This window comes from Anser brachyrhynchus (assembly GCF_964034855.1).
Source record: "Anser brachyrhynchus genome assembly, chromosome: 3".
NCBI classification, from domain to species: Eukaryota; Metazoa; Chordata; class Aves; order Anseriformes; family Anatidae; genus Anser; species Anser brachyrhynchus.
In genome coordinates this window covers 111,225,521-111,252,692 of record NC_137696.1, presented here as the reverse complement: position 1 = coordinate 111,252,692, position 27,172 = coordinate 111,225,521, and the positions used below count along the sequence as shown (strand labels likewise).

The 27,172-nt window shown below is 39.0% G+C and overlaps 1 protein-coding gene across 2 annotated transcripts in view; it reads left to right on the top strand.

The window, feature by feature from the left end:
* The window catches only part of ROCK2 (Rho associated coiled-coil containing protein kinase 2), a 103,948-nt gene that overhangs the window by 34,038 nt on the left and 42,738 nt on the right, over window positions 1-27,172 (top strand). For both annotated transcript variants that reach the window (XM_080584069.1, XM_080584070.1), the window contains exons 2-3: window positions 8,839-8,920; window positions 20,717-20,817. In XM_080584069.1, coding sequence (XP_080440195.1) covers window positions 8,839-8,920; window positions 20,717-20,817 — 183 coding nt within the window. The remainder of the gene's footprint in view (window positions 1-8,838; window positions 8,921-20,716; window positions 20,818-27,172) is intronic.

Here is a 27,172-nt window from a genome sequence, read left to right as displayed (position 1 = left end):
CTCCGGTGTTACTTTAACAGGTTTGCAATTCTTGGCTTCAGTACACAGTAATTTTTGAAAGCAAAAAGAACTCTAAAATCAAAGCTAACTACAGAACATGGAAATGTACAGTGACTTCAGATAAAAACAGATTATGCTGAACTGCTGAATTTTCCATGGCTACAGTGCTAACTAGCAAGACATGCAGACCTGTTTTATTCTACCAAGGTTTAAGGAGAAAATAGCAGCAACTGATTTGGCAGAGAAACAACTAATGAATGTATTTGGGAAGAAAACGTGCATTTTTGCAATGGTTAACTGTTTAATCATTGTTTTTATTAAAATGAATAATATTTTAAAGATTAAATTGCTGTACCTTTGCCCACAGCTCCTGATAGACTCTTTTTCTCAGTCCTCTCTCTCTGGCTTAAGTTCCTGCTTTTATGCATTTCTTCAACTCATTTATGAAGAGTTTCCAAGTAGTCTCGGAAGGGATTTTAGGGATCACTAGTACAGTCTTCTTTAGAGAGGTAGGATATATGGTTGGATGGATCTACTGTAACAGCTATTTGTCTAACCCGTTAATCCCTTGTAAGGCAGATTTCTCAGCTTTATTGGTTAGGTATATTATGTCAGTTTGTCGTTATTGCTACTTAGATTTTTTTTTCTTTTCCTAATCTGTAACCTAAATCTTCCTCCAAACTCAGCTAATTTCTTACGGTGTTTCTGGTAATGTGGGGAAACATCCATCCATCATTGCTCATAACAGCTTTTTACATTCTGAAAAGAGATGTCATGTCTCCTGTTAAGCTGATCTTTTTTAAGACTGAAGACTCTGGTTCCAACAGTGTTCCCTAGTACATGTTGCTTATCACTTACTGCTCTTGTTAGCCTCCCCTCAGTTCTTTTCCAGCTGCTGCTCTTTTGCAATCCTTATAGGGATTATACTCTGGTTTAGACTATAACAGCACGTAAACAACATGAGTCCTCTGTGAGGTTTTACACAGTGAACCTCCTGTTTATACAGCCTAGATTTGACTTCTGGTCTGCTGTAACCCTGCGTCTTTTACTGTTATCTTATGTTTACTAATTATTCCCATTTTCATGTTATGTAAATTACATTTCTGTCAAAAGCATATGTTAGTGGGTTCTTTTCTCTCATGCTCATCCCTTCAGTTGATATCTTTAAAAAATATTTCTTCATTTTGAGATCATTTAAAATACAATAAAAGCCATGTGCTCAGAATTCTATGCCTTGGTATCACTGGCTGATTTTTGTTTGCTTTTAACAGATAAATTACTCGTTTTCTTTCTTTATTATGGTAAGGAAAATATCCTGTTGAACTGGAACAGGACAAACCCAGGTGAATTTATTTGACACACTTTTCAAAGCCTTATACCAAACTCCTGATAATTACCTTTCAGACATTTCTCCATGATTCCCTGTACAGTATAATTCTTTATTTTTCTAATTTGAAAGGTGAATCTTCTCTTTTATTCCTATGGTAAGATGCTCTGCTTTATCACGTGTTCTGCCAGAAATCAGTTACATGATACTATTCTATGATTTTATTTTTGAGAGAAATACAAAAAACTTGCAGTGAGGATCTTACCCGTTCTGGGTGTTTACAAATTACTTAAAATCTTTTTCTAGCTCCCTCTCCCTGAGCATTCAGGTCTATAGTTTGGAAAGTTGTTCCCCCCTGCCCTTTGAAGGTAATTCTTTGGATTGCCCTTTTTAGTCCTGTTGATCTCTCCTGTTCTCCTGAGTACTCAAAAAAAAAAATATTGACTGACTAGGACAGCCCCCTTAAGTATTTTAGAGTGAATTTCAGCTGATCTTGACGCTCTCAGGACATTTTCTTAGGTGTAGTGATGTTCATTATGATTTTTTCTTTTGTTCTTATCCCTTGTAAATATGTCCAGATATATAACATTAAGGAAAAAAGGTTGAAGAAAGCGTGGAAAACCTGAGCTTTCTGTGTTTGGTTTGCTTTTCTTAACCTATGACGGACTTTTATTTTCCAGTTCTCTTTTATTTTCCATTTTTTTTAATGTTTTCACAAATGACTTGGATGTAGGAGCAGAAGGTGTTTTGAGTAAGTTTGCAGATGATACTATATTGGGAGGAGCTGTTGACTCCATTGAGGATGGAGAGGCCTTGCAGAGAGATCATGACAAATCAGAGAGCTGTGCAATCACCAACAATATGAAGTTTAACAAGAGCAAGTGCTGGATTCTGCACCTGGGAAGGGGCAACCCCGGCTGCACGTACAGACTGGGGGACAAGATGCTGGAGATCAGCCCCACAGAAAGGCATCTGGGGGTTTTGGTTGATGGCAAATTGAATATGAGCCAGCAGCGTGCCCTGGCAGCCAGGAGGGCCAGCAGTACCCTGGGGTGCATCAAGCACAGCACTGCCAGCCAGCTGGTAGAGGGAAGGGACTGTCCGCTCTGCTCTGAGCTGGTGCGGCCTCACTGCCAGTGCTGTGTGCAGGTCTGGGTGCCACGGTATTACAAGGACATAAAACTATTCGAGAGTGTCCAAAGGAGGGCTACAAAGATGCTGAAGGAAGTGGAGGGCAAGATGTGAGGAGCTGCTGAGGGCCCTTGGTTTGCTCAGCCCAGAGCAGAGCAGGCCGAGGGGAGGCCTCATGGCGGCCTGCAGCTCCCTCACGAGGGGAGTGGAGGGGCAGGCGCTGAGCTCTGCTCTCTGGGGACAGCGACAGGACCCGAGGGAACGGCATGGAGCTGGGACAGGGGAGGGTCAGGCTGGGTGTTAGGAAAAGGTTCTGCACCCAGAGGGCGGTCGGGCACTGGGACAGGCTCCCCAGGGCAGTGGGCACAGCACCGAGCCTGCTGGAGTTCAGGGGGGGTTTGGACAATTCTCTCAGACACATGGTCTGATTTTGGGGTGGTCCTGTGTGGAGCCAGGAGTTGGACTTTGATCCTTGTGTGTCCCTTCCGACTTGGGGTATTTTATGATTCTATTTTAATCATTCTTACATAAAATATCTTCTGTCATTTCCTTTTGTCACTTGTAAGCTATAAGTGATTATACATCTTTGCCTTTCTGTTGTTCTAGTTGCATCTTGAAAAATTGCTTTGTGGTTATTCTTTTGCTGATCTCTAAGGATGAAGTACTTTTCAGTCTGTTGTCATCCTATCTTTACAATTGAAGAGTTTGACATAATACTGTAAAACCATTAAAACATGCATGTAGGATGTAGCACATGATGACAGACACTGAGAGGTATTTCTTGTACAATGAAAAAAGAATCTACATCTATTCAACTGAAAGACAGTATTTAAATCATGCATCAATACTTGTTTATCTCCATATCATACAGAAATCAGATGGCAAGTACAACCCGTGAAGTATTTACATACATATTTTGTGGCAACAACTACTTTTAGGTTTCTAAAGTATATATACTCAGTACATGTCTGACCTTAAATCTGTTATTTAATGTACAATGTTAAAGAACTTCTAGAAAAATAAGACCTTCTGACAATAAATGTTGGCTGCGTTATCGTGATGTGAATTATTCCTTCAGGAACTAATTAAGGTTTAATACGATAAAAATGAATTACAAGGTAGCCTAATGATCGCTGGAGTAGGATAAACTTGGGAAAAACAGTACGTTTGTCTTGCATATGACCTATTGGTTCTTTTTCCTTTTATATGCTGTTACTGAGCTTATATCCAAAGGTAACTTCTATATTATGGAAAGACATAATTATTCAGGAAAGACCAAAATCATTTAAGGGTCCATGTGGCATATAGAAGAATATAGTGGGGATTTAATCATGGTGAAGCATCATTAGATGGTCAGTTCACACGTGCATAGATTTAGCAAGTTCTGCTTTAAAAAGCGCGTAGGTCAAGTTAGAAAAATGTAGTCCGAAGTTACAGACTTTTCTGTCCTTATTTCTTACTGCAGCATAGCTTATTAAATTGTATTTGAGGATTTGGGAAGCTGGCAAAGGGGAAAGGAAAAGTGTTTTGGGTTTCTTACATGTAATGTTTTTTTCCAAATATTTCAGGGTTATGAATTGTTTCCTGTGAATACTAAGGAAGCATTTGATACTGCTGCTATTGAGTGTTCTTACTTTTTGGTTTTGATTTGTTTTACTCTTTTCTCATCATGAAAATGAGAAGTAAATTGAAGTAGCCAAAGCTGTTTTGGCATCCTGTGGAAAGTATATGTGTGTATCAACTTTGGACGGGTTAAAATAGCTGTTTTAGTTTTAAAAATCAGAATTGGCATGGCATGGTTTAATTCTGTAAGGGCTTCGGTGGCAATTAACATTGAACTGGTTGGAAGCTACCATTATTTTTCCCTATAACAGTCACTTTTGTCAGAGAGAAAAAACGAACATTTACTAGTTCTCATATCTCCTGAATTTTTCTTTCCTATTTTTTCGTGATTTCATCCAGGTCTGCAACAGTACAAGTTGCTCTCTGAGAAAGTAAAACTCCACGTTGTCCCCAGAGGCGATTTCTGCTACCGCAGTGGCCTGGAGCTCTTCTCTCCTGATGTAGGATGGTGGTGCAAAAATATCTACTTTGGACTTCAGTGTTGGAAGACAATCTAGGGAGAGTGTTTCAGCCTGTTTGCCAAGAGCAAAAGGCTTTTAATGGAATGGTGTGGGCAGAGAGAGCTGTCTTTGCCAACAACGTGTTTGTTTGGAAGCTGCTATTTTTGTCCTGTTTAGCTTCTGAACCTTTTGTAATGGCAGAAAGAGGAAGCGAACAGTGAAATCACTTTAATAACATATTTCCTGGTTCAAGTGACTTATCTGTGAGGCCTAGACAGAGGAGATGTCATTTCCTGGATTGCTTATCTTTGGTTTGAGTGTTCTGTTTTACTGTGTAGTCTTTTGACCCAACCTAACTGTAGTGCAATTTTAGTGTTAAGTAATGTAAACAAGGCCTTTTAATGAAAATGTAAAGCTTTAGTGAAACACTTTTTAACAAAATGCTAACGTGCAAGACACAAGTCTTTATAAAGTACATGTTGATAAGAATTTGCAATCTCTTAACTTAAAATTATGTTTAAGAGCATAGAATCCTGTCTTTGAAAGATGCTAATAAGGTTTGTTCACAGGGATAAAAACAAATTGACACTCTGTTTGTTATGATGCTGATACTAATCACCTCTCTGATGCCAACTGCATCGTTATATCCACAAGAGCTAGGAGACTTCCAAATAGTTACCAGGCAGTTGCGCTCTTCTCAAATTTCTGTTTCTAATAGCTACTTGTGAAAATTGTTACCAGCGGTCCGTGAAAAGGAGACAGAGCTAATCAAAAATTATCTGCAAATATGGTTCAGGTTTTTTTATATCCCTGCACCGCCTTCCTCCCACCCCCAAAAAATAAAACAAAAAAAAAAACCTTTTGGAATTGGAATGACAAAGGAAAAAAGGTGATATCTAAAATAATTAAGTACAGCTCAGTTTAAATTGGAAGTTATGGTTCTTTTGGACCTTGTAATCCAGCTTCACTAAAACGTCTTTTGGAGTTGCTAACTTTATTATTTTACCTTTGTGAATAAGATATAAATAGAGCACCCTAACAATGTTTTACTTGGGCAACCTCTAAAATATCTTTGCCTAAAAAGCATTAAAATAGCAATTGAGCTCCCCTCTTTTCTCCCCCCAAAATATGAAGAATAGAAATGTGCCACATTGATCTGTGTTGACACATCTTGAAGATGTGTTTTACATCTTCTCCCTTAAAATGCACGGGCAGTTGTTAGTGATAGTTTCAGTAACAAAGAAGGAAGAATGGCAAATAAGTGGTAAATAAGGAATTAGACTATGAAGAAAGAAATAGTGTAAGTATTTGTTGTTAGAGTTAGGTGTTGTTAGAGCTAGACTACCAGCTCATTGGGATTGGGACTTCATTGTGCTAGGTGAAATTTTAAAAGATGGCCCATCTCTTCTCCATCATATCATCCAATATGGTCCTTTTCTACATGTTGCAAGGTAAAGATGTGTATTTCTGCTGACATGCTCTGTCTGGTAGAATAAGTTATCCTTTTTTGGAAGGCAGTACTTGCTAAATAAAGAGTTTGGAATGACATAGTCTATTACATTATTTTGCAGGAAGTCGTCTGTGCTCAGAATCCTTTCAGGTGGTTATGTCCAGGTCATTGGACAACTCCTGTACAATTCATGCAGGGACTAATTCATGAGCATTTAACAGCTTTGTTACTTTGTTTTAGATTTATTGTATCTTTCATAAAAATTTAATCAAATTTAAGAATAGGTACTATGTCTTCTATCCCTCTGAAAGACGAGTACGATGTCCTAGTGCATCGCTCCTTTCTCCTTAATGGGTTTTGCAGTAGCAGTTACGATCGAGACTTAAGTAATGGCTATAAGTATTGTTCTTAAAGTAATTAACGATTGATACTGTGCATTATTCATCGCCTTCCCTTTGGGCTTACTAACGCTTTTATGTTTGCTTTAATAAAGAAGTTCTAAAAAGTTATGTCTAAAAGAAAAATAAAAAAAGGTCTAAAAAGTGAAGCGTGTGCCTGGGGTTGTTCCTCCCCTGCTGCATTTCCCCTTGACGTTCTTGCTGTGCAGTTGAGGTCCATTTGGATAGCAGCCCAACCCTCTGGTGTGTCAGCCGCGTGCCCTAGTTTATTTTTGTTTGTTTGCAGGGTGCAGCAAGTCATTAATAAAGCTGTTAAACATTGCCGGCCCCAGTATCGAGCCTTGGGGTGTACCACTAGTGACTGGCCTTCAACTGGGCTTTCTGCCCCTGATCAAAGTCTTCCAGGCCCAGTCTTTCAGCCTGTCTTCAATCCTCTCACCTCCCACTTGTGTAACCCATGCTTTGTCAGCTGTTTATGAGCACGCAGTGGAAGACAGTGCCAAAAATCTTATAGAATTGAGGTAAACAACATCCACGGTTTTCCCCTTGTCCACAAACTAGTTGCCTCATTACAGAAGGCTGTCAGCTTGGTAAAGCGTCATTGCTCCTTCATGAATCCATGCTGACTATTACTGATCACTTTGCCGTTCATGTGTTTGGAAATGGTTTTCAGGAGCATTTTCTCCATCCCCTCCCCTCACCTCCAGGTCAGCCTTGGGTTTCCTGACACTGTCCCTGCACGATGGGACATCAGGTCCGTCCTCCTGGGTCACCTGCCCTCGCTTCTTTTCATGTCTGAGTGCAGCTCTTTCTTCATCCAGGCAGGCCTCCTGCTTCCTTTGCTTGATTTCCTACTTGTTGGGATGACCTTTCAAGAGTTTTTGCCTTTGATGAAGTTTTATGCTTCATGCAATGTTGTAATGCGTCTGTGAGTCTGATGTTTTATGATTACGTCAAATACAATAATTGTAGTCCAGTTAGGAACCCCACAGATGATCCTAATGGGATGCTAATTATGTTTTCACACCAATTAAAGAGGAAAGGCAAGCTTGTAGTCTCTGACCTTTAGTCATCTGTATAGGAAATCACACAAATACATCTGTGATTCCTCCAGCCACTCCTATTTTCCATAAACGGTCTCGTGGCTGCTAGTGATGTTTCCCAAGACACTTTCATTTGCTAGGAGGCAAAACAAATAAGATAAAATATAAAAACAAAGCAATTGAATGTCTCAGCTTTGAAAATGTGCTTAATCATTAATGTTTTTATGCGGTGAAACTGAAAAGTGACATCTCTACAGATGAGTCTTATTTGTATATATACATATTTAGCATAGGCTGGCATTTGGTGGGTATCTAATAATCTTGGGCCCTGCCTTTAAGTCTATCCAGGTAGGTATATTATTAGAATAACAATAATAATTTTAGTGAATTTGCAACAGAAACAGTCCCTTACCAGGCATATTTAAAAATAATTGTGTGGATTGTTAGCTATAGGCTCGTTTATGTGTATCGGGTGTTAAGAAGGCTGTGCAGTTCTGTTGGTTGCTTATTAATAAAGATGATGTGGTCTCTGGCTATAAGCTCTGTGCCCTGCTGAGGTTCAAAAACCTTAAGAAGCCATCTCTGGGTTTTATTCTTAGAGCAGTGAACGAAACCGTCAGTTAAGGCAAAACACTGGAGATGCTGAGTATGAGTGCAGTCTCTGGCTCCTAATGTCTGAAACTAATTTTTAGTTTTATTTGTCCTTGTGTTACTGGAAAAGGCTGTGTGTTTTGGAGAATAATCCGTAAAGTTCTTCTAGGCTGCTGAAAGGTGGAATTGAGTTTAAGCCTTGGAGCAGGCGTTTAAAAGACTATTTTTAGGTCAGATTTTGGTGATGTTGTTCTTTGCTGTTCTGAGAGGTCTCGGTTGTGGAGATGGCAGCATTGATAGTTGATGAAAGCATTGATTAGCAGAATGGTTCACAGGCTTCTGCTTTCTTTTTTTGACTCACCTTAAAATTAAGCGGTATCGTCTTGTGAGCTTGAATTATGTGGTGAACCGTCATGTCTTCCTTCGAAGAGCAAAAATATGCTGTCAGATTTTGAACAGCCAGAATGAGAAGGTAGAGAGAATGTGATCAAAATAATAACGTGGGTAATTAAATCCCTCTTTAAGCATTAAGATTGCTTACTGGTTAAGATTAAAACTATTACTTCAGTTTAAGTCCCAGTGCCACTAACTAGTGGTAGTGTATCTGCACTGTTTCTAGACCAGCCTGGAACCTGTCACTGTGTTTTGTGTACTGCTTTGGGGTGAGTGGTGTATAAGCATACTTGAGAGCTTGTTTTATTTTCCTACTAGGAATATAATACGTTTAAATAACATACAACCAGTCTCAGCATAGTATCTCTTAAGAAAAGTGGTAATTATTCCTTTAGTAATTATTCCTTTAGTACTCGGTTAACGTATTTTTATTTCTTTTCAGGATGGCTTGAATTCTTTGGTCCTTGATCTGGATTACCCAGCACTGAGGAAGAACAAGAACATTGATAATTTCCTAAATAGATGTAAGTTGCAAGTGGCCTTTTAACAATGACATTGTTGTGATTGTAGTTGTAGGAGCTGAGTGGTCAGAAATGCATTGCTGATTTTTTTTTTTTTACTAATTATTGTACCTCTGACTTTATTAAGAAAGATGTTAAAGAAGGCTTTGAAGGACCACTTGTTATGGAGATGTTTCATTTTAGGGAGTTGTTATTTTGATGAAAATGTATTGGAAAATACTGACTGTAGAGTGTAATTTTTAAAACTACAGTTAGAAAAATCCTTCTATGTTAAATATTTGAGTATGTGCTGTGAAGTAATTTGCAAAACATATCCCAGTTATTACGAAGTAAGAATTATGCAAAATGTAAACACTGTATAGAAAGTCTTATTTAACCTGGCAAAGACATCTTCTGTTGATTTTAAAACTTAATTTTTGTACCTTAAAATCTATGGGTGCATTTTTGGACCTTTGTGTAAATGTTCGATTTTGCGCAAATTAATTGTTGACAGGATTTTAGTGTTTATTGAGCATGTGAAAATCTAAGACTGTTACAGTAAGAGTTAACTTTATTTTGACTTTAACTTAAGAGTAACTGTACTTTATCTTCTTAAAATGTTTTTCATCTATGTACATATATACATAAACAAAATATTGTACAAATAGTGGATTATTTTCTTTAAAATATAAGTTGCAGTGAGTAAGACTTTTTGGGATAACTCTTTGTTGTTTAAACTACAAAAATTTGCATGTGTCAAGGTTACTGTGAATGCAGTCTATCAGCCACTCCTCTTTTGATTCATTTCCAGTAAGAATTATGAGTCTGCTCTCCATTGCTCTAGGACTTCTTTGAATTTCCATTCATGCCTCTCAAATAAGTGGTTGCTGGTGTAGTCCTTCGTAGTGAGTTCTTATGTTTGGAGTTCAGTGCTTCTCTGTGAAGTTTTGCAGAGCTCCATAGCTTGAATACAGAATAAATAAGAAACAGCAGGTTGGAAGTGGAGGCATACCTTGGGATTTTTCTTAGTCCTAAGTTAAAATGAATGCAAGTAGATATTTTTAAAAGAAAAGGTCAGGAACAGGGTTTTAAGTAATTTTGTTACCTGCAACTGTGTATTATAAGTGTGATGTGAGAGGAAAAGACCTATTTGCAGAAAATATGAAAGTGATTTAAATGACAGTAACTTTTATGAGCTGTTCAGATCCGCATGTACATTGGAATACAAGTAAGACAAAACTAGAAACATTTTCTACAAGGACCAATATTCATGAGGCATTCAAAATAGAAGCTATGGGAAAACAACTAAACCTTGGAAAATGTATGTGCTTTTTTTTTTTTTTTTTCTTCAGCCCCTGGATATTCTTGCTGTCTGTTCCCTTTTCTGAAGACTGCTGCTGCTTCTTCTACCCCAGCTTCTCTCCCGTTACTGTGTTAAATATTACTAAGCATCTGATGTGGCAGCCGTGCTACCAGCAGTGGCAGAAACACAATCACCTTATTTGGTTCACAGTTTTATTACTGCCCTTGTTTTTTAAGTCAGCTGTCAGTTTTTGGTTGAAATAGATGAATAACAGATAAAGAGACCTCAGATATGTTTTTAAAAATCTGTCACTTACAGATAGACACGTCTTTAAATTCACAGTAGTTAATTAAGAGTTTTCACTTTATCCTTATCTGTTGTACTTTGGGGAGTGAGGGAGAGAACAAACCAAAAACGTGTTAAGAGGTGACTATTTTGGTTCACACATTGTGAAGTCATTCATCTCTTTGAAGAATTTACCAATGTAACTTGTGTTTCAGTACTGCCTGGGAGAGAATGAAAAGTAGTGCTGCATATCTTCTGTGATTTACAGCTTTTGAAAAAAAAGTGTTTTGAAGTGAGAATTTTCTAGACCTTTGAAGCTGGTAATGCATTGGCATTGCAACTGAAAGAATCAGAAACCTGCGATTTGTTTCAGTCTTGTCCAATTCAGGTGTGTGTGGTTTGTTTGAACCAGCCTGGGGAACTGATCAGAATTAATGCAGATGGTGGGTTGGTAGTTTTGTTGGTTTATTTTTGTAAGAACAAGTCAGGCAAAATAAAAAAACAACCAGTTGCAGATTTTCATATCACTTCTCCACTATTTGTACCAGCATAAAAGGATCTGATCAGGTACAGGAAAAAAAAAATAAATAAAAAAAGTCAGATTCTTACTGTCCTTGCCATTTTATGCAGTTTAAAGTTGAACCAATATCCATGTCTTTTTGGAAACCATTGTAAGTATCAGTTGAAGGGAAGAGTATACCCATGCTTGCTGAAGCCTCTTGCTGTTGTGGTGTTGGAAGAGGAGTTGGGAGTAGTATTAATTTATGGAAGACTAAGTTCTTGTCTTAGGTTAGGGAACAACGAGTTCTTGTCTCTTCTCATTTTTGTCAGTATCTGAAGAGCTGTAGCAAATGCCTGGATGAGCTTTATTGTCAAAAGGTTCTGACAGACCTCTGGTGAGTGGTCTGTTTGGGGAATCTGGAGCCTGCATCCCTCTTCCAGGCAGAAAGGCGGCCTGAGGCAGCTGCACAGAGGTGTCATGGCCATTTTGTGAGTTAAGCACTCTATAATGCAAAGTAAAGCAAGTGTTCTTATCTACGTTACATGAATCTTTAAAAATTGTGCAAAATGGTGCAATAATCATGACAATTTTAGTCAATTTAATCAATTCTTTCACTATAATACTTTGAGAAGGGCATTTTTTTACCATAGTCCCAGGGATTTGAATACACCCTAATTCAAATTTACTGCAAGTCATTAGTAGTAAGTTTAATGTTTTGTAGATGGCTTATTTTAATATGAAAAGTTTACATCTCAGATGAGACATTAATTGATACTCAGCTCAACACATAGTTTCAAGCTGAAATTCAAGTGTTAGCTCATTTCACAGAGTTAAAATTTATTAATTGCATGTACTGTAAGAGTTTGGTATATTCTGCTTCTGTTAACACTGCAGAAGAAGCCTCTTCATGTGTCTAATATGCAAGAAACTTTTTTACCACCTGCTTTGCCTTATGAATTGGGTTCATGTAGCAAAGATTTTGAAGCAGGGTGGCTGCAGGGGCGGTCTCTGTGAGCAGAGCCCAGCAGCTGCCCCATGTCAGATCAGAGCCAGCTCCAAAAGGGACCTTACTGCTGGCCACAGCCGAGCCAGTGGGCGATGCTGGGTGGGCCTCTGGGAGAGCAGACTGAAACACTGAAGAAAGGGGTAAAGAAAAAAAAACAACACACACACACAAAATACAACCTGCTGCACAGCATGGAAAGAGGGGAGTGAGAACATGTAAGAGAAGCAGCCCTTTAGGCCCCAAGGTCAGTGCAGCAGGAGGGCAGGAGGTGCTCCAGGCACGCAGCAGAAGTTCCCCTGTGCCTGTGGAGAGGCCCCTGGTGGAGCAGGCTGTCCCCCTGCAGCCCATGGGTCCCACACGGAGCAGATCTCCACGCTGCAGCCCGTGGAGGAGCCCCCGGTGGAGCAGGTGGATGTGGCCTGGAGGAGGCTGCGGCCCATGGAGAGCCCCCGCAGGAGCAGGCCCCGGGCCGGAGCTGCAGCCCGTGGAGAGGAGCCCACGCAGGAGCGGGGGGTCTGGGGGGAGCTGCCGCCCGTGGGGGACCCGTGCTGGAGCAGTTTGCTCCTGGGGGATGGACCCCGTGGTACGGAGCCGTGTGGGAGCAGTTCTTGAAGAGCTGCTGCCTGTGGGCAGCCCCCGCAGGCTCAGTTCGGGAAGGACGGCATCCCGTGGGAGGGACCCCACGGGGAGCAGGGGCAGAGAGTGACCGTGAAGGAGCGGTGGAGACGTGTCAGGGACTGACGGCAGCCCCCATTCCCTGTTCCCCTGTGCTGCTTGGGGGGAGGAGGTGGAAGACAGTGGATGGGGGAAGGTGGTTTTAGTGTGCTTTTTGGTTTCTCACTGTTCTAGTCTGAAAGTGGTAGGCAATAAATTATATTAATCTCCCAGTGCCGAGTCTGTTTTGTCCAAGACTAATTGTTGAGTGATCTCCCTGTCCTTATCTCAACCCTTGAGCCCTTTCCATCCTATTTTCTCCCCCTTTCCCTTTGAGGAGGGGGAGTGAGAGAGCGGTTGTGGTGGAGTTCAGCTGCGCAGATGGGTAAAAGCCACCATGCCTTATTATTCTGTTTTCTTGCCATTTTTTCCAAAACATGGAACCAAAGTAGAGCATGTATTTATCACATGGGGCACTCCTTTTCAGTTTTCTAAATTGCTTTAGTCTACTGTTAGGATTCTGTTTAAACTGCCTTTTTTTTTTTTTTTTTCTGAGTATTCATGGGACAGGAAAGCATAACGTAATATCTAATTCCAAAAACAATGAGAGGAATTTCATAGTCCTCTGAGAACAAAAATTAGCTTGCTAATTTTAGAGAAGAAGCTTGAGTTTTCCAGGATGGTCTTGATGTAATAAATCTTTCCTTTTCTTTTCCTTGCCTGTCATCTAGGCTATGACAACAGATTGAGTAAATTCTTCCAAGTCTCTTTTTCTGCCATCTGAGATTTGCTTAAGTGTTGAATCATGTCTTGGTGTATTATGCCTTTTTCAAGTTGTCTTCCACTATGGTACTACCATAGCCTGTTAGCGGCCTTAACTTCTGGGAGAAGGAAAATTAAATAATTAAGCGACAATTTTATGCACAAAATATATTTAATTGTTGATAATCTATTGTCAAGAATAGAAGGGAATGAAGAATGGTTTTCAAGGAAGACCAGCCTGCATAGGGAATGGTTCCATCAACAGGCCTGGTACAATCCAGAAGCCTTAACTCCGTAAACTGATCAACAACTTCCTATGCGTTATCCAGCACCACTCAAAGACTGGAAACGTCTATTGTTACAATGATTTGCTGATGTTTTGGAGGATGGTGAACTTCCAAGGTGTAATGGCAACAAACTTCTTTACTGTAGAAGGAACTTCTGCTGCAGGCATGTCACGTGTGCGTGAGCTAAAGGCTTGAAGAGACTTCCTGGCAGGTTGCTGTTACCATATTCGTCTCCAAGCAATTGTTAACTAAGCAATTATGGTTACTTTGAGTTGTATTTATTAAGATGAACTTCTTGCAAAATTAACATTTCTAATTCCTTCGCTTACATTTTGTTATGTCACTTGAAGGTGCTATACAGTTATCAACAGAAATTCATTATCTCTTCTGGCATTAATGCCTGTCATGATTCTAATTCTGTGTTACGTACTTCTTGTCAGTGACACAGGTGAAGTGTTGCATGCCAAGAGAAATCTTAGAAATTTAGATTTTATGTTGAGTTAATGAGTTAATTTCCTCTTTTATTTTCTCTTGGCTTCTTTAAGGCTATAACTTGCCAGGTCATTGCAGCCACCAGAGCAGGTTTGGCTTCATTTTCATTTTTAATGCTGTCATTCTGTTAAGCGTAGTGATGGGGAGGTGTCAAATAATCAACTTTTTCTAAGAGGAGCATGAATTAGGCCCACAAAATTTAAGACAGGATGTCTTGCATGTATTAACAAATAGCATCATAGAATGGTTTAGGTTGGAAGGGACCTTTAAATATAAACTAATCCAGTGTCCTTCCTTGGGCAGGGGGATATCTGTCATTACTTTCAGGTTGTCACTACTAAAATGGGGTCCAACCTGATTTTGAACACTTGCTATGACGGGGCTTTCACAACTCTCTGGGCTATACATTCCAGTATCTCACCACCCTCATCATAACAAATTTGTTCCTTATATTCAACCTAAATCTACCCTCTTTTAGTTTAAAACTCTTATCTCTTGTCCTGTCACTAACGGCCCTGGTAAGAAGTCTTTCTTTGTCATTCTTATAAGCCCCTTTTATGTATTAAGTGGCTGCACTAAGGTCTTCCTGGAGCCTTCTCTTCTCCAGGCTAAATAATCCCAAATCTCTCAGCCTGTTTTCATGGGAGAAATGTTCCAGCACGTTGATCATTTTTGTGGCCCTCCTCTGGGCTGTGAAATATATGTCATTGTTATTAAATGGAAAATTAAAATTTTTCCATTTGGGTATGTGCAGGCTTACTTTCATTAGGTCAGGGATGTCTCCTCTGTGAGTCAGAGGAAAGCTACTTTCTCTTTCTGTATATTCTATTCATTTTATCTGTGGAAAACAAAATGTCTGTCTTACTTTTCTGTGGAGGAGACGTTAGGCTGTCTGAAGTTGAGTCCTAGTTTTTGCTCCTTCCACAAGTTGCCCAGCAGCTTGTGTTCCCCAAACACCTTTACTTAATGCATACCAACCTCAGTATTTCTGTTGTGCTTTTTGTTTGGTTTTGGGAGGGTGTGAGATTGCAGCACTTCCTGGCTGTACTTCAGCTTCACTTCTGGCTAGACTTTTGCCCACAGCAGCCACTTTCGACTTACTATACTTCATAGCAGCACTCAGTGATTTATTCTTACAGATCAGACATAGTCAAATTTCACTCCATTGCATTCTTCTTCCGCTGTTCCTCGTATATGCACACCCCAGAACTGCCTGATAAATGTTCTTTTTGACTTCCAAGAAAATAACCTGGATATGAAACTTTTTTTTTTTTTTTTTAAAAGGAAGGAAAGTTTGCCTCGCCAGCCTCGCCCCCCGCAGTTTTATACTTCTAGTTAGGTATTTGTTCCATTTTCACCAGCACTTGTAACCTTCAGCTACATTCTTGCTGCCAGCTGTCAGTGACTGATCCAACCACTCTGCCCTTTCAGAAAGTGAAGCTTCGTTTGTTTAAAGGTTATAGTGCCATTTTCAAGTAGTAAATCAGAAGGTGTCATTAAACACTCTTGCTGTCTAGCATTCCTTGTCCTTCCTATATCAATGAAGAAACCTGAATCATAGGTGATGATATTTTCACATTTTAGGAATTTTAACTCAAATGTCAGAATGCCATCATATTCTGGGACTGGGCAGTCCATCTAGTGTCTACATTTTAAGTTGATATTTTTCTTCTGCTGGACTTCCTGTTTTTGCAAATTCGTGTGTCAGATATAATCTCTGGTATCTATGCATACAAACTGAGCTGCATCAAACCTTCTGAAATGTTTTTCTGTAGTAAAAGGATAGTGTTGGAAAGGTCTTCTGCACCTTGAGTTAGGTCGTGTTATGTGATACATGAACCAAATCATATGATTCAGCATGCTGCAGATATGACATTGCTTCAGGGTTTCTCTGAGCTTGCCTTCTTGCAGCCTGTGTTTTGCTTCAAGTTAGTTCCATGCTTTGATTATCTATTCCCTATCTGTTAAACTTTATGAGAAAACAGAAACTCCATCTCATCTATATAACACCCACAACATCTGTCTCCGTAGATTTTTTTTCAAAGATCATTAAGTCTTGGTAGAATTAGTAGTATTATTCCATCTTTAACACTTCACAGGGATGATAAAACTGGTAATTCCTCAGCAGGTACCTCATTTCATTACACACAAAATATGCACGATATATATATTTATAGATATAAAAATACATATACCATTATATATATATAATGTATTAACTGCAATGCTAATTGCGTAAAGAGTTTCACTGGAACTGTATTAAAATTGTTCATAATGTTTCTATTATATTTTGAACACATATTTTGAAGTATTCCTGTGATTTTCTGACCAGTAATGGAGCTATGTAGATCTACAACCTACTGTTACATGTTTAAATCCGTGCCATCTCATCTCACATACCTCAAAACATTTGAAACATCTCAGAAACATTTGAAAATAAAATTCATGTGATTCCTCTCCCTTGTGAGATGTAACATTCTGGGCTCAAACAAGTCAGAGAATAGCACATTCTCTCTGACATGAAATCTGCTGATACTGCTTCTCTACTGCTGCTTCCTGTAAATTTGCATTGGTCCTCCCTGTCTTGTGCCTGATTTGTATTTGAATAACTGCATTTCCTTCTCAGACTGCAAAATTAGTTCACAGCATGAACAAAATAATAAATTTTGCATGGGAGAACCACTGTTGCTGTTGTGTGCTTGCTGCCTAAGCTTTCATGATTTGCTCGAGAAAATGGTCTCTGCATTCTCTCAGCTTCTTTTCCTGTTCACACTCTGGGTTCTTTCACAAGTCTTATTGGTACACCAAATTTTGTGTGCCACAGTGCTAGCAGCAGTGAAAGCCAGCAGAATCACAGGATTGTAGAATGGTGCAGTTTGGAAAGAACCTCTGGAGATCAGTTGGGCCAACTCTCTGCTCAAAGGCAAAACAGTTTTGACATTAGATCAGGTTATTCAGGGCCTTGTGCAGCTAAATTTTTAAAGTTTCCAAAGATGGAGAATCTGCAGTTCCCCTGGACGATCTGTGCTGTGCTAACCACTTTCTTTGTGGGGATTTTTTCCTGTGCTGTGGGATTTCTGATGTGCCAACTCACCTGTTGCCTCTTGTCCTTTCAGTCTGCACCTCTTGAGAAGAGCTGGGCTCTACAACCTTCAGCTTCTGTTTAGGCTAGCCATTTGGGTTTCCCAAGCTGAACATCTCCAGCTCTTTCATATTCTCAGTGTACCTTGTGTGGTCCAACCCTTCAAGCATCTTGGTGGTCTTCCACTAGGCTAGGGAGTGTTTAATTTTTTATTTTTTTTTTATTGCACTGAGAAGACCAAATCTGGATACATCCTTCCAGATGTGGTCTCAGAAGTAACAACTAGGGGAAGAATCACTTCCCTCAGCCTACTGGCTATGCATTTACCAGAACAGCCTGGTGGTGTCCAGTCAGTGCAGAGGCTTAATGCTTGTTCGTATTCATTCATCCTGTTGTCCACTAGGGCTCTTGGGTCCCCTTTCTCAAGCTGTGTTCTGGCTGGTGGGGCTACACCTCGACTACTGTGTTCCGCTTTGGGCCCCTCACTACAAGAACAACATTGAGGCCCTGGAGCGTGTCCAGAGAAGGGCAATGAAGCTGGTGAAGGGCCTGGAGCACAAGTCCTGTGAGGAGCGGCTGAGGGAGCTGGGGTTCTTTAGTCTGGGAAAGAGGAGGCTCGGGGGAGACCTTATTGCTGTCTACAGCTACCTGAAAGGAAGGTATGGAGAGCTGGGGGTCGGCCTCTTCTCCCAGGTAACTAGTGATAGGACTAGAGGGAATGGCCTCAAGTCACGCCAGGGCAGGTTCAGGTTGGAAATGAGGAGACATTTCTTCTCAGAAAGAACAGTCAGGCGTTGGAATGGGTTGCCCAGGGAGGTGATGAAGTCACTGTCCCTGGGGATGTTCAAGGAAAGGCTGGACGTGGTGTTTAGGGACATGGTTTAGTGGCTGACATTGGTAGTAGGGGGATGGTTGGACCAGATAATCTTGAAGGTCTTTTCCAACCTTGGTGGTTCTATGATTCTGTGGTTCTCTTAAGAGCAGCCCTGCCCTCCAGTGTGTTCCCTGCCATGTTATCAGTGAACCTGCGACGAGGAGACTGTTACTATCTTCTGGGCCATTCATAAAAACACTAAACAATATGGGGCAGTATCAATCCTAACTCATCTTGTTTGGAATTGGCAACCACTTGGACAGGTGAATCTCTGACCACTGCTTCAGCAAGTTTTCCACTCGCCGTGTAATTTCTCCGTGCAGTTTGTGTCCTCCCTGTTTGACTGCAAAGATGAACTGAGATGCTGTATTGAAAGCCATGCTACAGTCAAGGAAAGGACACATACACTGTTCTTCCTTCGTCTTCCATCTTATCAGGGAAGGTAGTAATTAAGTCCCTAATACTGATTTCCTCTACTGTGGCTGCCCGTCATTCTGCTATTAGCTTCAGGGAGCTGGGAGGCCTGTGAACAGAGCTTGCCAGTAAAGCCTGAGCCAAAAAAGGCACAGAGTACCTTGATCTTCTCCATGTCCTTTGCCACTGAAGCCCTACGCCACTGAGAGCATGGGGCCCACATTTGCATCATTCTTTCATTTATTGATAGTTTTACTGCTTTATAAAGGCTCGTTGCCCTTCATAACCCTGGTTAGTTTCAGCTCCAGCTGAGCTTGGCTTTCCCAATTCCATCCTCGTGTGCCTGGGGTATTGCTGCTGGGTTTGGGGTAGCCCAGCTCAGCTTCCGTGTTCCAAACCTTTGCTTTTTGTGCTTGAGTTGAGGCAGAGGTTACCCATTCAGCTAGCGTGGCTTTCTGCCATGCCTGCTTGATTTCTAGCTAACTAGAACAGACTGTTCTTGTGCTATGAACACGTCATCTTCAAAGATCAACCCACTCTTCTGCCCTCCACTGTAGCTTCCCACAGGATCCTGCCTGTAAATCCCCTGAACAAGCTGTAGTCTGTTCTCCTGAAGTCCAGGGCCTGCTGTTTGCCCTCCTCAGTTTTCTCCGGATCTTAAATTTCACCAGCTCACACTCGCTTCAGCCAAGGCTGCCATTAACTTTGTCATCCCTGGTCAGTTCTTTCTGGTTTGTGAATAACAGATCAGAGTGCCTCCGTGACTGGGCTTGCTGGTCACTGGGGTTAAAAGAAATGCTCTCGATGGTCAGGAATGTCATAGACTGCTTGTAGCCTGCCAGGTTGCCCTTCAGGAATATGTAGGAATGGTTAAACTATTTACCAGGTATTTGTTATCATTAACTTCCCGCTGACAATGCCGTCTTTAATGTCATACTGAATTAACTGCATCTCTGATCCTTTTTTTCCCCCATTAAGTCTGAAGTCCCTTTTAATTCCTTTCTTGGGATCGAATTCCACAGTCTTTGACCGTGAACAGGGATCTCACAATATACACCTTTACTCCTCTCTGGATGTAAGCATCCACAGCTCTTCATACAAGCTCATGTTATTTCCTGGCAGAGGTCTTGCTCGAGCCAGCCCTTTTTGCACATTTCTGCTCTTCCTATAAGTATGTGTGAGGGCAACATCAAGATTTGGCACATTTAAGAAAAATTACCTCCAGTACTGTGGATTCCACTCACTGCTTCCATTAGCTTTGTCATTGTGAATAGAATTTCTTTTTTTTAAATGCATTTAGCCAGGAGCGCATTCACTAGCATGCTGCATTTGCAAAATTACAGTGGCTTGGACCTTGCAGTTCTTTAGAATTTGTCCAAGGTCAGAATTTCATTGGCTTTCCTTACAGATTCCCACAACTGCAAACCAAAATAATAATAATAAAAAAAAATGAGCTTACCTGCAGAATATTGTACCAGAGGATACTAGAACGTGATATTGTAGATCTAATTTTTAGAGGTGTTGGCGTACACTGCAGAAGTGGTGAACACTAAGGAAGGGTCTTTGTGATGACCAGTAGATACATAAACATAATGAATTACAATATCATGAACAAATTGATAGGAAATCGTATCCTAGTGTGATCTAGCCTGAAGTTGTATGTGAAGTTTATTGAGTTGTATTCCTCACTGTCTGACTGTTGTTGAACCCTTCAGCTGCGTACGAGCAGGCTGCACCTGCAGCGCTTTTGTGTGTAAGAGGGATTTGGTGCTCCTGCGTTCTCCATAGCGTCCATCATTGTGGCAACACAGCATATGGCCATGAGTAAACGTCTGAAAATTCAAGATGGGCATCTCTGGTTCTTGTCCTTATCAGAGCCTTCCTGGAAGCTTGTTTATGAGTATCAGAGGTGTAGAATGAGAATTGGCAAAATCCAAAGGAAATTTCAATTGTTACATCTAAACATACACATTCGTTTTTTTTCCAACAGTACCAAAAGGAGCTTTTTTATGGTGACTGCAGATTTCAAGAATTACCAAGAAGGCTCTAAACGTTTGCATACAAATGTCTTATTTTGACTCTAAATGGCAAGTGTTAAAGAAAATTACTGTGTTTGGTTAACACATGCATTATCACACATTTTATTTAATTTGTTTTAGATGAGAAGATTGTGGAAAAAATACGAGCTTTACAAATGAAAGCTGAAGACTATGATGTTGTTAAGGTGATTGGAAGAGGGGCTTTTGGAGAAGTGCAGCTGGTAAGATTGATAATTTATTGATTAAACAGATTTATGGCTGTAGTCAAAACTCTGCCCAGTCTTGCATGCTTTATATGTAAAAATGCGTTCTTACAAAGAATAAATGTTAAAGTAGAAATCATTTTCATTGTATCCTGAGGTCATTTCTGTGGATAGTAAACCGATACAGTCTACGTTTAGAATGTGATGGATTGGAAGGGAAGGACTTGGGAAACAGTTTGCCGTACTGTCATCAAAATGAAACAGGCAGTTCACGGCAGTTTTATTTTTGTTGGCCACAACTATCACGATGTAATAATGTTTGAAACCCTCCAATTAAAGAAGAAGCTAATAGTGCAACCAAAAAAAAACTTGTTGTTTTTGTCTTGTAATTTTGATCCTTGCATTGTATTTAACTGATATGATTTGCGTATTTTTTTTCCATTAAGACTCTTCTCTTAACATTTTTACCCAACAGCCTATCCTATATAACTTCTATTGTCAGAGATGGATTACTTTTAAAATTTATATTGCAGAGAAATTCTATTTCAAATAACAAAACAAAAAAGTTTTCACTGTCTGACTTAATATATCATGCAGAGACAGTTTGCATTTAATTTTGATTTGTCCTGGATTCCCAGGACAATCTGTGAGATAAATAGCAGAAACATTGGAACATGAGACGGATTGGTATGTCAGTTTTGAAACATGCTATAGGTGTAAGCAGCTAATGGAATCTGAGAATAACACAAACAAGTTTCCATGAGCTAACAGGTACGTGTGTATCGCCTGATCCATGCTAATTTTCTGTGTAAGCATTCTTAGAGGATGTGAGAGATGTGAAGAATGGAAAGGGGAACAACTAATTTGCAGCAATTGAAGCTGGTTTACTCGTTACCACAAGGTAACAAAAACTGTATTTTGCTTAGGGATTTTGGCATGGAAGTGGCATTTTACTGTTCTGTGCTAATTTTGTACTAGAAAGAAGGGAAGGTCATATCACCTGGTAATATAAGGTATTTTTGGAAAACACAGTATTTCGGAGTTTTGTTGAGAAATGTTGCAAGTTGTTATATCTGCGGTGCTTGTAGGAGGCACACAATGTGTAATGGTAATAAACCTATTACCCATTTATAAAATTATTTGTATATTCCATACTAGTATTGGTGAAATTGGTTGGAAACAGGGAATAAATACAAGCTTTTACAACTGTTTATTTATTTTTATTCCTTGTTTACTTTGCAGCAGTGGCTTGATCAAAGTTGTGTTGTCTTAAACAGATGTAATTTTGATCCTTCATTACCAATAAGTCAATATTTATTGTCTCAAAATAGATACAAGAGGTCTTGGTTTGGTGTAAGAACAGATGAATAGTGGATTCGACTTTGTGGTTTAATACACTGTAAATAAGGTGAAGCTTTTGCTTGCTTACTCTTCCTGGCTAACTGTATAACGTGCTTTTCAACATGAAACAAAAAATGGAGTGGGAGAAAACGATGGCTAGCTTAAAACTACTTATGTGCCTTATGGGTAATTTGCAAGTTTAGATGTCATTCATGTGGCAGTTAACAGCATTGAATCTGCAATTTTTATTTATTTATTTTGTATTATTTTTTTAAGGCAATTTCATCCAAGTGTGGCAACATGGGAATGTAGCTCCCTCTTCCCTATTTCTTTCTGGGTCAGTTGTGCTTCATTTCTATCAAGAAGAATTTATGAAATACAGAGAGGGATTTTTCCAAAGATGGCATTTTCAATCAAGACTTTAAAGAATTAATGGGTGTATTGCTTTTATATCTTTGCTGGCAAGAGATCAAAACCAAAACTGTCAGCATAACCCCACGTATTTGAGAAGCTACTGCTGCAGAGAGCTTTGTAAGAAAATGGTCTATTCTTACTCCCGTCTTTTCACTAGTCAATTGTTTCATTTTAAAGTCTTTTATTGGGCATTTTTTCATTATTTTTTCATTTGCAGTTGGAGCATCTACTAGGGATGCTTTTGAGATGCTCTTTTTCCATGTGCTTGAATGGCTATTGAAGAACAATCAAGTTGTAATAGCTGCAGTTCCTCTTCCATTTATTGTTGGGAGGAGATGAAAAGGAGAAGATACCAATAACAGAAATTGTTTGCGTTTTTTGGATGTCACACTGATGTATTTGCTGGAAGCATGCAAGAAAATCAAATTTTTAATGGGCTTCAAAAATGAAAATACATTGTTTTCTCATATACATTTCTAAGCACTTCATGTTTTTTTTGTTTTGTTTTTCTAAACCATTAAATAGTTGTTTTTTTCATTTGCTTTTTGACATTTAATTTTCAAGTTCTTAATTTGTTCTGGCTTAGAAGGAAAACATTTTTTTTCCTCTTAATGTGCTTTTTTTTCCTCTTAATGTACTGTATCATGAATACCTTTGTAAAATTCTAAAGTAGAAATTGTTCACAGTGCACATGCTTCAGCTAGGTAGTTTTGAGTAGTCTGAAGACAAACTTTAGTTCTCATTTGCTTAATCTTTATAATGTAATGTTGAAACACACAGTAACTTGGTCATATATGACCAAAACAGTTGTTATTATTTTTTAAGCAGGCACTTGAAGCCCTAAAATAAAAAAGCTAAAGAATGGTTGGTGCTGGAAGGAAATCTCTTTGTGTTCATATAGAGCTCTTTTGTACTTCATGCCAACTTAAAAGAACATTCTTTTTCTGGAATGTAAACATACAAGTAGAAACCATGATGCTGTATTGTCTTACAGCTAAAAAGTAATGGGTTAATAAATACAACTGTAGATCTGAACTAATATTAGCTGGTGATGAGGGCATACATACCTAGATTTTTTGCCTCATAAGGTATGATACAAGTTTAAACTATTGAGCTAAGCTATATCTATTTCTACTCCATTCATAATGTTAACACCACAGTTGCAGATGATGGATTTGCAGTAATCAAAATATTTTGCAACACATTCTGTGATCAAAATAGAAATTTGTTTCACTGGGGGCTACAGAAAGAACCATAAATAAAATGTGCTCGAGTATGAGTTAAATTCATGATTGTCATGTTATCAGTGCCTGCCATTGTGCATAAAGATATGTAGAACAAATATTTTTTAATATTTTATTTAAAATTAAAATATTTAACAAATATTTTTTAAATATTTGTCCTATTTAAATATAACAAGACAAAAAATGAGCATGTTAACATATAGCATAGAATAAACAGCTGTGACTGCCTTCATGTAATTTTTTTCTTCCCCCAAGCTTTCTGCTTCAGAGTGGCATTTTCTGGTGAAACAAGCGGAGCATAGAGATCAACTTCCCAGATTATAAAGAAAGAAAAACATATTCTTTGCTGTTGTATCTTACAGCTAGATTTAAAAAACAAACAACAACAAAAAAAACCACCTCAATTTCCCCCCATCACACACAAATTCAGTTCGGTAAAGAGAGATCAGATGACTCTGATCTGAGCATCTGATTTTGGTGGAAAAGCAATTTCCGAGGACTTGAGAAGTATTAAACTAGACTCTTGTACTCTGTCCTTCTCCTTTGCTGGGTCTGTAGTGGTGAAGAAAGCTAAGAAATCCCTGTCTGCAGCCAGATCTCTTCTTCTCGTATGCAGTGGCGTGAATAAAAGTGACTGGTGTCTAGGCCAGACATAAAAATCGAATTATGGTGCTTAATTTGTTGCTTGTGGCTCATGCAGAAACAGCAATTTATGAAAGCACATCCTGAGTACCTCTTTTGTTTTTACTTTAGGAAAAATCCTCTTGATCTGAAATCAAAACTTCTCAGTTCCTTTGCCCAGGTCTAATTACACAGTACTGTAACACTGCAGTGACGCAGCAGGCTGACGTGGTTGTATGCTGGAACAGAAAACTAACAGCTGAATCCTTCTGGTGTTGGGGTAGTAAAGGATGCTCTGGGTGACAGTCTATATGGTATGATTTAGTGTTGCAAACCAGGGGTTGTCATAGCATATGTAACCAGGTGCTGGTTTCGAATTTTCCAGGAAATGCTTGCTCTATGAGGCTTTGTTCCCCAGCCACTGCTGATGTCAAAGTGCATATAAAGTAGTCGTGGTCTCTTACCCGAAAGTTTATCGGGATGTGAACTTCAGGACCCTATCTGCAGTAATTTCCTATGGCTCTGTTACATAATTTAGAATATTTGTGATTATTTCAAAACCTGAGGGTTAATTTCACAACTCCACTCTAGAATCTTCATTTTCTTTCATGGTAGAAGAGTTGCTACCTTTATTAATCCATACTACGTATTTAATCTGCTGTTTTCTTTGCCTGCAGATTATCATCTGATGTGAATGCTCCAGAAATTATGGATGCATTTTCTGCATACTGATTTCCTGAAAGTCTTAGATTGATGTGATTTTTTTTGTCTGTCAATGACGAGGCAGAGTAGAGGGAAATTCTCATTCCTTAATGTGTTTTAGGAGTTAAATGAGGCCATGTTACTTTATGCTGATGGCACGAAGGGATTTTCCTACCTATTTTGAGTGTTACTCTGGTGAGCTGCAGTTTAAATTTGGCAGTTCATTTAACCAGTTGGAAGAAAATGAAACGTCATGACAGTTTAATACATGAACAATCTGCTATATGAGCCAATATATGTATGTACAAATATAGCTCTTGGGTGAAGAGCCCAGTGGCCATCATCTAAACAGGCTGTCTTCAGCAGCCATCGTCGTGATAAAAGAAGTAATATAATTGGTAGGTCTGTTCACCTGCGAAGCAAGCCAAGATACAGTCAGCCTTTGGATGTGCCAGAAGAAACCTATCTTGAAATTTCTCAAGAAATAATTTAGCCAACTAATAATCTAATGGCACTATTTAGAGAGGTGCACGAGTTTTTTTTGCTCCTCTTATGCATGAGCCTTCTTTGGGGTGTACTGACTATTGGAGTCTTTTTCTCTAAGTAATTGGAGATAATTGTTTTTGTAAATGAAGGCAGCTATACTAACTACACCCAAGCACGAGTACACGATGAATTTAGGAACCATAAACTACTAAAATGCCTTACAGAGATGTATATGCAGGTTCACAGAAAATGCTTCTGCAATTAGACAAAGATTTTCTTTGAGGTTTCTTGTTGCTGAGTTTCTTCTGTTTTTGAACAGGATTACGAAAGCTCTACGTTACAGAGCATGGTTTGTGGTGTACCACCAATTCTTTGTAAATAATTCCATCAGGGATTAGAAAATGGGAGGAAGGTAGTTTGCAAAATTTTCTTAGAAGACATGTTCACTAGCTGATTAATTGTTAATGTTCGTAATGCACACAGGTGACATGGTTCTGTCTTAGGGTTTGGCTGGAGGTTTTTTGACTTAGTTATGCAGAAAGTTGTTGGTCAGTGTTAAACTGTGCAAGGTGCTAACTAACATTTTTGTACCTGTTTCTTGAAAGCAAAAAGACACAATTTCAAGAACTGTAAATTGATAGATAATCCTGTTGCTATATATGTTTTCATTTCTTCTAAGATTTTATTTAGTTATTTATTTTTAACCTAATGTTTCTCCCGTTTCTACAAATCATTTCTGTTGGCTTGAGCAACAAGCTCAAGCTTACGGCTCCTCAGGAACAGGAGGCTGATGCTCCCATGTTTGTAGATGCATAAGTGCTTCTCTGAAGCTTTGCATTGCAGTTGTAATGAACCTGAAATGCTTCGATTTGTACAGGAAAAGAGCTTATTAAACAGTATTTCAAGAATCATGATTAAACTTGGACATTGCATCAACCTAACAGGTTGGGGGATATGATTTATTTTACTAAATATTAGGTTTTTAAATGAACCACAAAGTCTTTACCATTTGGTTTTGATGTCACAAATTAGGCCAACTTAATTTTATTTTTTTTCTATGCATAAAATATGCCAAAACTTAAGATATAGTTAGTTTATTATTTCTGCTGACTCAGACATCTCATAGATGAATACTCCTCACCTTGATTTCTGCAAGGAGCACTTGTCAATGTTACAACATTGGTCCTTTAGTAGTTGTTTCATTAGTCATATAAATGGAATATTTCACTAACAGGATAATGACTTTACAGTCTGTCGTAAGGATTCTGTTTCATGTCCGTATTCAGATGAAGTTTTCCAAAATATGTTCAGATTTTGTGATAAAAGTTTTAATTTCAGTTTTCTAACAAGATCCATATTACTAAGTTCACACCATTTAAAATGAATTTAAGAACAAAAAAAGAAATAGCAGTGTTTTCATGTAAACATAAAAGATGAACGAATCTGAAGTGGACTGCTTGCAGAATTTCTAACGGATTGATGAAACAGAGATAGTGTTCAGAATAAGAAATTGTAAACAGAGTTGCATTTTTTTCTTCTTACGTGACGAAACTTTTAAAGGGAGC